Below are 17,379 nucleotides of genomic sequence, written 5' to 3'. Positions count from 1 at the left end.
CATCTTCGGGAATTGCTGCTACATTATTAGAAGGTGGTTGGACAGCACACTCTGCATTAAAATTGCCATTGGATGTACAGGTAATTGAAACTCCAACTTGCAATATTTCAAGAAATTCTGCTATGGCAAAAGTTCTGCGGTTAACGTCAATTATTTTATGGGATGAGTGTACAATGGCGAATAAAAAATTACTAGAAGCATTTAATCGAACAATGCAAGATTTACGTGGTAACCAACAGCTTTTTGGTGGTGCTTTGATGTTACTGTCAGGGGATTTTCGACAAAAATTGCCTGTCATTCCTCGGTCAACTCCTGCTGATAAAATAAATGCCTGTTTGAAGTCATCAGTTCTTTGAAGATATGTACAAAAATTGACACTGACCATTAATATGCGTATTCACATACAAAATGATCCAGCTGCCCATGAGTTTTCAAAACAATTGTTACAAATTGGTGACGGCAAAATACAAATCGACAGAACCAACGGATTGATCACTGTACCGAATAATTTTTGTACAATTACGAAATCGATAGATGAATTGATTGAATATGTTTTTCCAAATATTCTTCAGAATTACAGAAGCATGATTGGTTGAGAGAGCGCGCCATTTTAGCACCGAAGAACATTCATATCAATGCCATAAATTTTCAAAATCAAGCAAAACTCCCAGGCGTAGTCACGACATATAAATCAATTGACAGTGTATTGAATCAAGATGAGGCAATGAATTATCCAACTGAATTTTTAAATTCATTAGAACCGGCTGGTATGCCACCGCATTGCTTGAATCTGAAAGTGGGTTCTTTGATTATATCATTGCGAAATATTAATCCACCAAAACTGTGTAATGGCACCAGATTGGCAGTGAAAAATGTATTGCCAAATTTGATTGAGCTACGATCTTAACTGGTAAATCAAAAGGAGAACTTTGTTTAATACCGCGTATCCCTATGATTCCAACTGATATGCCATTTGAATTCAAACGATTACAATATCCTGTGCGTTTATCATTTGCGATGTCCATCAACAAAGCTCAAGGGCAAACACTTAACGTTTGTGGTGTGAATTTGGAGGAATCATGTTTTTCACATGTCCAACTTTATGTTGCCTGTTCCAGAGTCGGTACCCCGAGCCGTTTGTTTATTCATGGTCAAAATGGAAAAACAAAAAATATTGTTTATCCAAATGTTTTGGATAGCTAGCAAATAATTAAATATATATATTTTTTTATAAATGAGTTTGATTTAATATTTCACTTTATACATAGCGAAGCACGTACCGGCTGGTATAAATATTATATGTATTCATTGTATTGCTTTCAAAAAATCATAAAGTTATGCTTATCTGTAACACCACATTCATTGACTGTTAGGCGGTACAAAGTTCGCCGGGTCAGCTAGTATTGTATAAAGTCCATTGAAAGTTGGAAACCATAATATTAAGTTAGAAGCTCCGAGGTCCTCGTGTTCGATATATGGTCCGATTTTGGCGATTTTTAGAATGGGCTGCCACACTATAAACATAGTATTTGCGCAAAGTTCTGCATTCCGATATCCTCACTAGTGTTTACTTTATAGGTATATTGTAAAGTAAACGATTCAGTTCGTCTTCAAACTTCTGGTATATAGGAAGTAAGCGTGGTTGTAAAGCGATTTGGCCTATTTTCACAACATATCATTGGGATGTAAGGAAACTAATATAAACCAAGTTTCATTGAAATCGGTCGAGTAGTTCCTGAGATATGGTTTTTGACCCATAAGTGGGCGACGCCACGCCCATTTTCCAGTTTGTAAAAAAATCTGAGTGCAGCTTCCACTGCCATTTCTTATGTGGATTTTGTTTCTGACGTTTTTCGTTAGTGAGTTAACCCACTTTTAGTAATATCTAACCTAACCTTTGTATGGGAGGTGGGCGTGGTTATCATCCGATTTCTTTCATTTTTGCACTGTATTAAGAAATGGCTAAAAAACGACTGCAGAAAGTTGGGTTTGGCCAAGGTTTAGGTTTGGTTTAGGTTTTTAACCTAACCTTTGTATGGGAGGTGGGCGTGGTTATCATCCGATTTCTTTCATTTTTGCACTGTATTAAGAAATGGCTAAAAAAACGACTGCAGAAAGTTGGGTTTGGCCACGCCCACTTCCTCAAAAATACATCAAAATATGCCCCTTCATAGTGCGATCCTTCATACAAAATTTTATTTCCATAGCATTTTCGAAAGCAACCTTCCTATGGTGCCAAGAAATAAGTGTGCCAAGTTAAATCAAGATATCTTAATTTTTACTCAAGTTACAGCTTGCACAGACGGACGGACGGACGGACAGACAGACATTCAGATTTGTATTAATTTTTGTTGTTTTTTTTTTTAAGAACACAACATTACGGAGGAAAGTTTAAAGTTTATGCACAGCAGCCACATTAATGAATTATTCCCCAAAGAACTTTTGGGACGCAATATTATTTTTGAACAGAGATTGAAGGAGTGGCAAATAGAACAAGGAGTGGTAATTATGAAATGAAAATCTAAATAATGAAATAACTAATCAAAACAAATTGCAGCGCGTTGAAATTTTATCTTGTTCATCAGAAACCACAACGCCCGATCAGGATCAACAGAATCCATTTCTTCTAGTTTTCTTGGTGCGGTTAATGATTTAAATGAAGTAAGTATTATTTTGCGTTTCTGAGTAACCTACAAAAACATTTAGTAGATTTCGTTATTAGGAATTTTAAAATCTAACGTGAATGGAAATGCTGTTTTAAATTACTTTGAAAATAATCAAAGTTTATCAACCAAGACTCGGAAACTTTTATGTTCCTCGATCATTTATAACAAAATTAAACCAACAAGATTTTATTTTTCTAATTTAGCGGACAAAATTTTCAAAGGAATCTAGGGTAATGCATTAGATTAAAAAAAAAATGGATTTGATTTTAGGTTTGTTTTCTAATTTGAGGGCAAACATAGACAATTAAAAACGTACGCAAAAAATACAAGATCAAGAAAAAACATATTATTATCTTTAGCAAGGAAACTTACTTTTTGTTTTTCTGAATTTATTCAAAATTTTTAAATTTTAGAATATAACTGCAGCAACCGACAATACTCTTCGAAAACTTCAACATATTACAATGAATTTACACAACTGATAATACAGATGAAATAATTTGTTATTCATTTGTAAAGCGATATGGCACAATATTTAAAAAAGATTTTATAATATTTTTTTATAAACCCCAATTTACAGCGTACAAAATTTGTGAAGTCTTTAAATTATAAAATAATACATTTAAATTTGCTGTGCAATGAAATCAAAATTAATAAATTTGAGAGCCATTTTCAGTCCTATTTAACAGGATAAGAATTGCAAAACTTTTATATATTTAATTTAAAAGATATTATTTTCCCTATTATTAAGTATTATAATGTAAATAATAATAAGTATTTAAAACCTAAGTTTAATTTTAAGAAAAATGAAATGAAATAAATGAAAAAAAGATTTTTTGCATTTTTATATAAGGCAATTCCATTAGTATTTATGGTCCTCTAAACATTGGCAACGGCGAATACCGCAGACGATGGAACGATGAGCTGTACGATTTATACGACGACATTGACATAGTTCAGCGAATAAAAAGACAGCGGCTACGCTGGCTTGGTCATTTTGTACGGATGGAAGAAAACACTCCAGCTCTGAAAGTATTCGATGTGCCAGGAAAACAAAATCCTGCGGATCAAGTGTCTCGGAGTTGTAACGTGGACGAATTGAATAATTCAATATATGTAGTTTGAAGAAGAAAAATGCATTCACCTACTATCGACCACAGAGAAAAATTCAATATTGGACCTTTCTCACAAAAAATTGCTTCGTGTGGTCGCATATATATTACCATGGATCAGACGACCATCAAAATCCTCCATGGGCCAGGATCTGAATTCAGAAGAGTTAAACTTGAGTTTTTACAAAATTGCACAGGTGGTCCAACATTCAGAATTTTCGGATGTTATTCAAAAATTGCATAAAGGTACCACCCTTATTAAAACTCAGTCCGTTTTTGCATGTTAATGTTTTAGTTATTAATATTAACTCGAATTTTCTATTCTTTCCAAATAGACGCAAATAGTCAAACAGCTGATGCATGACAGGGTGCTACTTTTTTGGTTCTTTTGTGATGAGAAAAGTGGAACAATTTCACAGGGTGTAATTGAGCATTTGAATAATGTTGTCACATAATGAGGCAGACTTTCTAATCGAGAAAAGAAAATGCTATAAGTTGTACAAAACCTGCCGATCTACCGCCGAAATACTTAACTGCAATAAAAATCACCCTGGGAACTATAGGGGTTGTGAAATGACAAAACAACAACACACAAGTAAGCGAGGTCTAAGTTCGGGTGTAACCGAACATTTTATACTCTCGCAATTTATTTATTTAACTTAATTAATGTTATATAATACACAATTTGACCCACATATTCGTCATATATCTATATATATAAAAATGAAGGCCATTTTTCGTTGTGACTTTATAACTGAAGAACGGGCTCACCTATCCAAACCAAATTTTTAGGCTTTGTTTGGACCATTCAGTAGATGGTTTGTGTTTTGAAATTTTAAGAATCGGATACCAGGGTCTTCCAGAAATAGGCCAAAACGTGGACCCGGGTAACCCTAGGATGTGTTTGTACAATATGTGTAGCAAATGGAAGCTGATTTCTATAGTATAGAGTATTTTTGATGCCGCTTCGTGACTAGGGTTTCGAAATATCGGCCAAAATGTTTCAAAAATTTTACCACACATATGTTACATTTTTTTTTGTATTTAACTCGTACCTACTTGGAAAGTGAAAAGTGCTCAATGTATGGTGGAATTATTTTAAAAAACACACCAAAAACCCATTTATTTGGTCAGATTCATCCCACTTAGCCAGCGGATTAAACGTTTTCATATTAACATACATACATCAATAATAGTTTAATCATTTACTAAACGATTTGTTACCTACTTAGCTACGCTCTTTCGCTTTCAAAATTTATGAACTTCCATCTTAACTAGCATACTTATTATTCCCACCTACAAACTTACTTGCATTATATTTATATCAACATGTAGGTATGTATGTGGCAGGCAGATCGACAAACAAAGTAGTCTTTAAAAAGACATCGAACTATATTAGGTGCATTTATTTTGCAGAGAGAAATACATGAATATTTTTTTTTTTTTGTAGATATATAGATCTTTGACTCTTAGCATTAAGAAAATTCAAATTAGGAGAATATATGACATTGGAGTGTAAACATTGCTGGAGCGTTTTCTTTGTCCTCATACGTTCAGTAGTGTCCGGAATTACCGGTGCAAAATTATTAGTTATTATATTTTTTTTTTAATAATTATTGAAGTTCGTGTGAATTTGTGAAAAAAATAAATATAACGCAAAGCGAATTTCCGAGCAAAAAACGGTAAGTTTTGAACTGTTGAAGTGAATTACACGAATGTATGTGTTTCCTTATTTGAAAAAACATATGGTGTACCACTATTAATGTAGGCATTTTTTTAATTTAATTTATTCTTTTTTAATTGAAAGAAAAATGCCACGACCCACACGAGGAAATATAGGTCGGCGAACGTGTCATGCAAATGCTACGGCATTACAAAGGCGATCACATATTCCAGATGAACGAGCACAAGCTAATGCAACGCAGCGTGAACGTAATGCACGAAATAGATCTGTTGTACCTGAAATTATGCGTGCTGCTTTTAATTACAACAGTCAGGTTAATTACAGTATGTACGGATATATTGGAATAATGGACGCAATATGTCCACATTGTGATGCGGCTAAATTTCCAGGTGAAACGCCCGTCATGTGTTGTGCTTATGGCAAAGTGAGGTTCCCACCATTAGAAACTCCACCCGAACCATTGTCTTCATTAATTTTTGGGACTTCTGAAAATTCGAAGCACTTTTTAAGTCATATTCAACAATACAATTCGTCATTTCAAATGACTTCTTTTGGTGCTACTAACATTATTAGAGAAAATTTTATGCCGACGTTTAAGGTAAATACTTAAACAGGATTGTCCCAATCACACTATAGTTTTAAAAATTTAAAAATTATTATGCAACATATACCTAAAATTGCATTCATGTTGCAGATTCAGGGCCAAATTTATCACCAAGCTTGTTCGTTATTGCCATACCCCGACGCTGATTATCAATTTTTGCAAATTTATTTTATTGGTGATGAAAATCGTGAATTGGATCAACGTTGTGCAATTGCTTTGAATACAAGACGAGAAATTATTTATAAGCTACAAAAGTTTTTCCATCAGCATAATGCATTAGTTCAATTGTTCAAAATTGCTCTCGATCGTATGCCCTCTGATCATCACAAAATCGTAATAAGGGCTGATAGAACACCTTTTGGAGAGCATGAAAGGCGATTCAATGCACCGACAATTGATGAGGTTTCAATTGTAATTCGTGGTGATCAGTTTCAATCGCGTGATATTATACTTCATCGTAGAAATTACCAATTGCAACGTGTTTCGGAACGTCATCGTAGTTACTACGCATTACAATACCCAATATTGCATTGGAAAGGTGACGATGGCTATAATATAAATATACCAATGATTGATCCACGAACAGGTAAATAATCTTTTCAGTGTGTTGACATTTCATCATTTGTAGAAATTTCTTAAGTCACATTTTCCACTTATTTTAAGAAAATGTACAACGAAGCTTTGATAATAATTGAACATATGTGTCTACGGATTTCAAATAAAACATTAGTACAATTGGGTATGACCGCACCAAATCGTGACATGCATGATCTGTTTGATCGTGAATTGCAACGTGAGCAGGTTTGCGTTTATTTGTACAATCGAATATAACCAAAATGAATATTCAGCAAAAACATGTCTATGACACAATCATGCAAGCCATTTCCAATAATGCAGGTGGGTTATATTTCTTGGATGCACCTGATGGTACAGGTAAACGTTCGTTATATCACTGACTTTAGCCACTATTCGATCGGAACAGAAAATTGCATTGGCATTTGCACCTTCGGGAATTGCTGCTACATTATTAGAAGGTGGTTGGACAGCACACTCTGCATTAAAATTGCCATTGAATGTACAGGTAATTGAAACTCCAACTTGCAATATTTCAAGAAATTCTGCTATGGCAAAAGTTCTGCGGTTAACGTCAATTATTTTATGGGATGAGTGTACAATGACGAATAAAAAATTACTAGAAGCATTTAATCGAACAATGCAAGATTTACGTGGTAACCAACAGCTCTTTGGTGGTGCTTTGATGTTACTGTCAGGGGATTTTCGACAAAAATTGCCTGTCATTCCTCGGTCAACTCCTGCTGATGAAATAAATGCCTGTTTGAAGTCATCAGTTCTTTGAAGATATGTACAAAAATTGACACTGACCATTAATATGCGTATTCACATACAAAATGATCCAGCTGCCCATGAGTTTTCAAAACAATTGTTACAAATTGGTGACGGCAAAATACAAATCGACAGAACCAACGGATTGATCACTGTACCGAACAATTTTTGTACAATTACGAAATCGATAGATGAATTGATTGAATATGTTTTTCCAAATATTCTTCAGAATTACAGAAGCATGATTGGTTGAGAGAGCGCGCCATTTTAGCACCGAAGCACATTCATATCAATGCCATAAATTTTCAAATTCAAGCAAAACTCCCAGGCCTAGTCACGACATATAAATCAATTGACAGTGTTATGAATCAAGATGAGGCAATGAATTATCCAACTGAATTTTTAAATTCATTAGAACCGGCTGGTATGCCACCGCATTGCTTGAATCTGAAAGTGGGTTCTTTGATTATATCATTGCGAAATATTAATCCACCAAAACTGTGTAATGGCACCAGATTGGCAGTGAAAAATGTATTGCCAAATTTGATTGAAGCTACGATCTTAACTGGTAAATCAAAAGGAGAAGTTTGTTTAATACCGTGTATCCCTATGATTCCAACTGATATGCCATTTGAATTCAAACGATTACAATATCCTGTGCGTTTATCATTTGCGATGTCCATCAACAAAGCTCAAGGGCAAACACTTAACGTTTGTGGTGTGAATTTGGAGGAATCATGTTTTTCACATGTCCAACTTTATGTTGCCTGTTCCAGAGTCGGTACCCCCAGCCGTTTGTTTATTCATGGTCAAAATGGAAAAACAAAAAATATTGTTTATCCAAATGTTTTGGATAGCTAGCAAATAATTAAATATATATATTTTTTTATAAATGAGTTTGATTTAATATTTCACTTTATACATAGCGAAGCACGTACCGGCTGGTATAAATATTATATGTATTCATTGTATTGCTTTCAAAAAATCATAAAGTTATGCTTATCTGTAACACCACATTCATTGACTGTTAGGCGGTACAAAGTTCGCCGGGTCAGCTAGTATTGTATAAAGTCCATTGAAAGTTGGAAACCATAATATTAAGTTAGAAGCTCCGAGGTCCTCGTGTTCGATATATGGTCCGATTTTGGCGATTTTTAGAATGGGCTGCCACACTATAAACATAGTATTTGCGCAAAGTTCTGCATTCCGATATCCTCACTAGTGTTTACTTTATATGTATATTGTAAAGTAAACGATTCAGTTCGTCTTCAAACTTCTGGTATATAGGAAGTAAGCGTGGTTGTAAAGCGATTTGGCCTATTTTCACAACATATCATTGGGATGCAAGGAAACTAATATAAACCAAGTTTCATTGAAATCGGTCGAGTAGTTCCTGAGATGTGGTTTTTGATCCATAAGTGGGCGACGCCACGCCCATTTTCCAGTTTGTAAAAAAATCTGAGTGCAGCTTCCACTGCCATTTCTTATGTGGATTTTGTTTCTGACGTTTTTCGTTAGTGAGTTAACCCACTTTTAGTAATATCTAACCTAACCTTTGTATGGGAGGTGGGCGTGGTTATCATCCGATTTCTTTCATTTTTGCACTGTATTAAGAAATGGCTAAAAAACGACTGCAGAAAGTTGGGTTTGGCCAAGGTTTAGGTTTGGTTTAGGTTTTTAACCTAACTTTTGTATGGGAGGTGGGCGTGGTTATCATCCGATTTCTTTCATTTTTGCACTGTATTAAGAAATGGCTAAAAAAACGACTGCAGAAAGTTGGGTTTGGCCACGCCCACTTCCTCAAAAATACATCAAAATATGCCCCTTCATAGTGCGATCCTTCATACAAAATTTTATTTCCATAGCATTTTCGAAAGCAACCTTCCTATGGTGCCAAGAAATAAGTGTGCCAAGTTTAATCAAGATATCTTAATTTTTACTCAAGTTACAGCTTGCACAGACGGACGGACGGACGGACAGACAGACATTCAGATTTGTATTAATTTTTGTTGTTTTTTTTTTAAGAACACAACATTACGGAGGAAAGTTTAAAGTTTATGCACAGCAGCCACATTAATGAATTATTCCCCAAAGAACTTTTGGGACGCAATATTATTTTTGAACAGAGATTGAAGGAGTGGCAAATAGAACAAGGAGTGGTAATTATGAAATGAAAATCTAAATAATGAAATAACTAATCAAAACAAATTGCAGCGCGTTGAAATTTTATCTTTTTCATCAGAAACCACAACGCCCGATCAGGATCAACAGAATCCATTTCTTCTAGTTTTCTTGGTGCGGTTAATGATTTAAATGAAGTAAGTATTATTTTGCGTTTCTGAGTAACTTACAAAAACATTTAGTAGATTTCGTTATTAGGAATTTTAAAATCTAACGTGAATGGAAATGCTGTTTTAAATTACTTTGAAAATAATCAAAGTTTATCAACCAAGACTCGGAAACTTTTATGTTCCTCGATCATTTATAACAAAATTAAACCAACTAGATTTTATTTTTCTAATTTAGCGGACAAAATTTCCCAAAGGAATCTATGGTAATGCATTAGATTAAAAAAAATGGATTTGATTTTAGGTTTGCTTTCTAATTTGAGGGCAAACATAGACAATTAAAAACGTACGCAAAAAATACAAGATCGAGAAAAAACATATTTTTATCTTTAGCAAGGAAACTTACATTTTGTTTCTCTGAATTTATTCAAAATTTTGAAATTTTAGAATATAACTGCAGCAACCGACAATACTCTTCGAAAACTTCAACATATTACAATGAATTTACACAACTGATAATACAGATGAAATAATTTGTTATTCATTTGTAAAGCGATATGGCACAATATTTAAAAAAGATTTTATAATATTTTTTTATAAACCCCAATTTACAGCGTACAAAATTTGTGAAGTCTTTAAATTATAAAATAATACATATAAATTTGCTGTGCAATGAAATCAAAATTAATAAATTTGAGAGCCATTTTCAGTCCTATTTAACAGGAGAAGAATTGCAAAACTTTTATATATTTAATTTAAAAGATATTATTTTCCCTATTATTAAGTATTATAATGTAAATAATAATAAGTATTTAAAACCTAAGTTTAATTTTTAAGAACAATGAAATGAAATCAATGAAAAAAATAAGTTTTAAAAACATAAGTTTAATTTTAAGAAAAATGAAATGAAATAAATGAAAAAAAAAAGAGTTTTTGCATTTTTATATAAGGCAATTCCATTAGTATTTATGGTCCTCTAAACATTGGCAACGGCGAATACCGCAGACGATGGAACGATTAGCTGTACGATTTATACGACGACATTGACATAGTTCAGCGAATAAAAAAACAGCGGCTACGCTGGCTTGGTCATTTTGTACGGATGGAAGAAAACACTCCAGCTCTGAAAGTATTCGATGCAGTACCCGCTGGAGGAATCCGCGGAAGAGGACGACCTCCACTCCGGTGGAAAGACCAAGTGCAAAGTGACCTGGCTTCACTTGGTGTTTCCAGTTGGCGCCAAAAAGCAAAAAGGAGGAATGAGTGGCGCGCTCTGGTGGATTCGGCTATAATCGCTTAAAGCGGTCCCTACGCCAAACATATATATATATATAATTCCATTAGTATTAAATGTAAATACATGGAGACTTAATTCTAGAGTCAAAGAACTTTTAATCTAAGGAAGTGGTTTTTGTTTGATGGCCTTATATTAAGAACGCCTTTACTTTAAATTAAAGACAACAATGTTCTTCGTTTAAAAAAATTTCCTTTAATTTAAGGCAATATTTCCTCTTATTAAGGAAATCATATGTACTTAAAAGTAGAATCGTGTTTCCTTAACTTAAGGAAGACATGCTCTAGTGCTATTTCATTCCCATCTTTTCCTTAAAACAAGTAAATTTTCCATAGTTTTATGACACAATTGTTTCAGTGTAGCAACTTTGTTGCGAGAGTATAAAAATTAAAAACGCGGGTGTGAAACATAAAGAGCCTCAGCAATCAAAACAAATAAGCACAAGAGTATCTACTCCACAAAATGAAGTTACGAATACAAGCCAGGAATATGGTAAACCATCATTTGCCAGCATAGTAAAAGATAGGAACAAATTGCAACAACAAATGTCTGAAAATCAAATAAATCCGTTGACTTTCGTTGATTCTCAACAAGCTTAATAAGCTAGAAGAGCAAAACAAACTTATTCACAAACGTTTTTAAAAATCAAATAAATCCGTTGACTTTCGTTGATTCTCAACAAGCTTAATAAGCTAGAAGAGCAAAACAAACTTATTCACGAACGTTTTTAAAAAGCCTGTAAAAATTATGACCTGGAATGCTAATGGCTTACTCAAACATAGGGACGAATTAGGGACATTACTTTATCTTGAGAAGAATAATATATGTCTTATATCTTATACTCATTTCACAAATCAGACGTTTGTTAAGTTTAAGAAATACAAGACGAATTGCTCTAATCACGCAAATAATATTGCTAGAGTGCACTAATTGTTCGACATAAAATTCACCACTTCGAAGAAATGGATAAAATTATTTTAAAGCATCATAGAAAATTCATTATGGGCTGTGACTTTAACGCAAAGCACCCGATGCAAGAAAAATACATGACTTGATCGACTTTTTTATCATTCGTCAAATTCGGACCACTCACCAGTATATTTCATTCTAAATGACCATCTAAAAGAAATCGAGCTACCCCCATAGATACCATCAAGACATTTTGAATCTCATAATTAAAAAAAGAAAAAAGCGTGTAAAATGGCAAAACACGCGATTTCTTCAATATAAAACAATTTGACTAAGCTTCTCAGTATCAAACTAAAACAAATTAAAAATCAAAACATTTCGAGCCATATTAAGAAATTAACGCTAAGCAAAAACAAGTAAGGAAGGGCTAAGTTCGGGTGTAACCGAACATTTTATACTCTCGGAATTTATTTATTTAACTTAATTAATATTATATAATACACAATTTGACCCACATATTCGTCATATATATTATATAAAGTCCATTGAAAGTTGGAAACCCTAATATAAGGTTAGAAGCAACGAGGTGCTCATGTTCGATATATGGGGCCTTGAAAAGATATGGTCCGATTTTGGCGATTTTTAGAATGGGGCTGCCACACTATAAACGTAGTATTTGTGCAAAGTTCTGTTCAGGAGGTAAGGAAACTATTATAAACCAATTTTCATTGAAATCGGTCGAGTAGTTCCTGAGATATGGTTTTTGACCCATAAGTGGGCGACGCCACGCCCATTTTCCATTTTGTAAAAAAAATCTGAGTGTAGCTTCCATCTGTCATTTCTTATGTGAAATTTAGTGTTTCTGTCGTTTTTCGTTAGTGAGTTAACCCACTTTTAGTAATTTTCAACCTAACCTTTGTATGGGAGGTGGGCGTGCTTATTATCAGATTTCAATTATTTTCATGGTGTGTGGTGGCGTAAGAGAATCTACTGCAGAAAGTTTGGTTTATATAGCTTCATTGGTTTGCGAGATATATAAAAATAACCGATTTGGGGGCGGGGCCACGCCCACTTCCCCAAAAAAATTACATCCAAATATGCCCCTTCCTAGTGCGATCCTTTATTCCAAACTTTACTGTTATAAATTTATTTATGGCTTAGTTATGACACTTTATATGTTTTTGGTTTTCGCCATTTTGTGGGCGTGGCAGTGGACCGATTTTGCTATTTTCGAAAGCAACCCTCTCACGGTCCCAAGGAACATGTGTTCCAAGTTTCATTAAGATATCTCAATTTTTACTCAAGTTATCGCTTGCACGGACGGACGGACGGACAGACATCTCGATTTCAATTCCACTCGTCATCCTGATCATTTATATATATAACCCCATATCTAACTCTTTTATTTCTTGGTGACAGAAACAACCGTTATGTGAACAAAACTATAATACTCTGTGCAACAGGTTGCGAGAGTATAAAAATACCGCCTATTCCCTTTGGAAAGCTGTAAAAAATGACAGGAAACCAATATTGACGAATACTCTTCTCAGAAAGTCCAACGTATCTTGGGTTTCTAAGCTACTCGAAGCTGTCATTATCAGAAGACTTGAGAACATAATTGAAGGAAAAGGTACCATACCAAATCATCAATAACAAACATAGTAGAAGATGCGATGGAAAATAAACTAATTTGCACAGCTTTCTAGACGTATCTTTGGCAATCTATAGAGTTAGGCACCATGGTTACTTTATAAATTCAGACGTTTCTTACCACATTATCTAATTGATCTACTTGCCTCTTACTTGAGTAACCGCTACTTCAGAATCAAGCAGGGGCAATCATATACCACCCTGCAACCAATAAAGCAGGTGTACTCCAAGGTAGTATCCTGGGACCAGTCTTATATATCTTGTTCACTTGCGATATGCCTACGCCAGCAAACTGTACAATTGCCACATTTGCTGATGTAATCTGCATCACAACTACAGGCAAAAACAAAGTAGAGTCGGCCAACAGAATAGAATCCTCAATTAATAAAATAGTGGAATGGACACAGAGACGGTGCATTACTTTAACCGAGACAAAATCAATATACCTACGTAAACTACACTAACAAAAGTGGTAGATATATTCCCTTAAATATTGGTAATGTGATAATGCCATACTCCATCTCTGCGAAAAAAATTGCTTGTTAGTACAATATTGTTTTGTTTTGCTAGTTGCAATCATATGAAATGTAAAAATATATATCTAATTACGTTTCAATAAAAAAATAAAATAACCATAATATTCACCACACCTATACCTATTCAGATAGATAATAATGTACAAATTTTCTCTCTTACTCTAAATGAATAGGTAAATAAGTATTCACTTAATTCTACTTACATTCTTCGTTTCAATTGACGAATCTTCTCCACTATTTATTGACCGAAACTGGTACTGTAAAATAATCAATAATTAGAAATTAATAATTAATTTAATACGAAAAATATATAAAAACAAGTAAGAAAGGGCTAAGTTCGGGTGTAACCGAACATTTCATACTCTACCAATTAAATTGTGTAATTTTATGAAGATAACACAATTTGACCCATATATTCGGCATAAATTTCATTAGAATAACGAAATCATCTTACAGTAATCCCCCCTTAAATACCTCGAGGTACTTATCAAGATTTTTCTCAATTACTTCGATCTAATATTTTTTTCTTTTAGAATGGAAGTTACATGTATTTCTTCTTAATTACAAAAATACTTATAACAAGAAATATAAAAAATTGCAATTGCAAATATGCAACACCATTTGCAACAGATTGTGAATTGCCCTACTGTACTTCTTGACTGCATTATTATATATAATTATTTGTATAAAACCTTAAAATTTATTCATTAAAATCACCACTCAGAAGTCGTTTTATCCGTTGTAACCGCTGTGAATTGTCTTAACTTTTCAACGGCCAACGTAGAGTATTTCAACCAAAAGTCACATAAACTAGTTGAGAATTCGCAGAAATGAAACAGAAAGGAAAGAAAAATAAAGCGCAAGCATGCAATAATACATGTGCGTACACGTGTGAATATGTTTATACCCCAGTCATATAATTATATGAGCATGTGTTTATATTTCTTATTCACTGTTATTTGTTGGATTTCGGTAAATGTGGACTAAAAGGTTGATATGTTACCATTACTATATAATATATTACGAAAATATACCTTGGTTTCGCTACGAGAGCAACCACAACAGGCCAATAAAGGTAATGATAAAAAAGTACACAACTCAAATAACAAACTTAATTGGAAGACTAAGGAACCGCTAGATATGTTTTTAGTAGTATTCGATACTACCGATGACATTAAGAAAGTTTAATACCGTTATCAAGGGTGAGCCCATCAAAGCCTCTAAATTAATTCCTCACTGCAAAAACTGTTAAGCTTTTGTACATACAAAAAACTTCTGCGGTAAGCCATCGAGATGTGTGAAATGTGGAGGCAAACATCTTACAACTAAATGCACCAAAGCCGAAAAAGATCCTGCCAAATGTTGCAACTGCGGCGATTCTCATCCTGCAACCTACCATGGTTGTGTCGTTGCAAAAGAACTGCAAAAAATGAGAGACAACAAGTAAGGAAGGGCTAAGTTCTGGTATAACCGAACATTTTAAACTCTCGCAATTTATTTATTTAACTTTATTTATATTATATAATACACTATTTTACCCACATATTCGTCATATATATTGTATAAAGTCCATTGAAAGTTGGAAACCATAATATTAGGTTAGAAGCACCGAGGTCCTCGTGTTCGATATATGGGGCCTTAAAAACCTATGGTCCGATTTCGGCGATTTTTAGAACGGGACTGCCACACTATTAACATAGTATTTGTGCAAAGTTCTGCACCGATATCTTCACTAGTACTTACTTTATATATTGTAAAGTAAACGATTCAGATTGTCTTCAAAGTTCTGGTATATAAGAAGTAGGCGTGGTTGTGAAGCGATTTGGCCTATTTTCACAACATATCATTGGGATGTAAGAAAACTATTACAAACGAAGTTTCATTGAAATCGGTCGAGTAGTTCCTGAGATATGGTTTTTAACCCATAAGTGGGCGACGCCACGCCCATTTTCCATTTTGTAAAAAAATCTGAGTGCAGCTTTCATCTGCCATTTCTTGACGTTTTTCGTTAATGAGTTAACCCACTTTTAGTAATTTTCAACCTAACTTTTGTATCGGAGGTGGGCGTGGTTATGATCCGATTTTGCTCATTTTTGGACTGTATTAGGAAGTGGCTAAAAAAACGACTGCAGAAAGTTTGGTTTATATAGCTCTATTGGTTTGCGAGATATGTACAAAAAACTTAGTAGGGGGTGGGGCCACTCCCACTTCCCCAAAAAAATTACATCCAAATATGCCCCTTCATTGTACGATCCTTCATACCAAATTTTATTTCCATAGCTTTATTTATGGCTTAGTTATGGCACTTTATGTGTTTTCGGTTTTCGCCATTTTGTGGGCGTGGCAGTGGTCCGATTTTGCTCATTTTCGAAAGCAACCTTCCTATGGTGCCAAGAAATAAGTGTGCCAAGTTTCATCAAGATATCTTAATTTTTACTCAAGTTACAGCTTGCACAGACGGACGGACGGACAGACAGACATTCGGACTTGAACTCCACTCTTCACCCTGATCACTTTGGTATATATAACCCTATATCTAACTCGTTTAGTTTTGGTTGTTGCAAACAACCGTTATGTGAACTAAACTGTAATACTCTCTTTAGCAACATTTGTTGCGAGAGTATAATTATAATATATGTAGTATATAAGGGCAGATGTAATTCTAGAACTAATTGCACTCATTTTCACCAGCAAGGTTAACTGCAATGGGGACAACTTGGCATCTGTTAGTAGGCAAACAAACGGCACATTCGGCCTTGAAATTACTCCTAATTTGCAAATGAACGAAACACCAGTCGGCAAAATCGCCAAAAATAGCGCTATAACGAAGATTTACCAAATATTCAAGAAGTCGCAGGAGGTACTACACAGGACTTTAAAAGATCTTGATTGTCGATGAACGCTTTTGGTGGAGCCAGGATTCTGTTAGCAGGTGATTTACGCCAGACTCTTCCAATTATTCCTGGATCAACTGTTACTGACGGGCTAATCGCATGCCTAAAATCATTTAATTTGTGAAGACACATAAAGAATCGCCAATTAACAACTAACATATGAGTGTTTTTGCAACAATATCAAATTGCGAATGTAGAAGCAGTTGGAAATGGTAGGGTCGCAGTTGACATCTCGATGGATTAATAACATTTCCAACAGATTTCTGTGACTTCGTTGACTCGAAAGAGAATTTTTCCTGACATGGAAGCTAACATAATACATAACATAAATCGACCTCGAGTAATCAATATCGTCGCCGAAGCCAAGATTGGACCAACTTAATTTAAGGTATACCTTA

The 17,379-nt window shown here is 34.3% G+C and overlaps 1 protein-coding gene across 8 annotated transcripts in view; it reads right to left on the bottom strand.

Annotated features, from left to right (window-relative positions):
* Nucleotides 1-17,379, bottom strand: part of LOC128923552 (protein rtoA-like) — a 2,411,103-nt gene that overhangs the window by 355,949 nt on the left and 2,037,775 nt on the right. For all 8 annotated transcript variants that reach the window (XM_054235822.1, XM_054235824.1, XM_054235823.1 and 5 more), the window contains one exon: nucleotides 14,291-14,344. In XM_054235822.1, the coding sequence (XP_054091797.1) occupies nucleotides 14,291-14,344 (54 nt within the window). The remainder of the gene's footprint in view (nucleotides 1-14,290; nucleotides 14,345-17,379) is intronic.

This window comes from Zeugodacus cucurbitae, chromosome Y (assembly GCF_028554725.1).
Source record: "Zeugodacus cucurbitae isolate PBARC_wt_2022May chromosome Y, idZeuCucr1.2, whole genome shotgun sequence".
Classification (NCBI taxonomy): domain Eukaryota; kingdom Metazoa; phylum Arthropoda; class Insecta; order Diptera; family Tephritidae; genus Zeugodacus; species Zeugodacus cucurbitae.
Note: the sequence above shows the minus strand (reverse complement) of the source record. Positions and strands in the feature narration are given on the sequence as shown.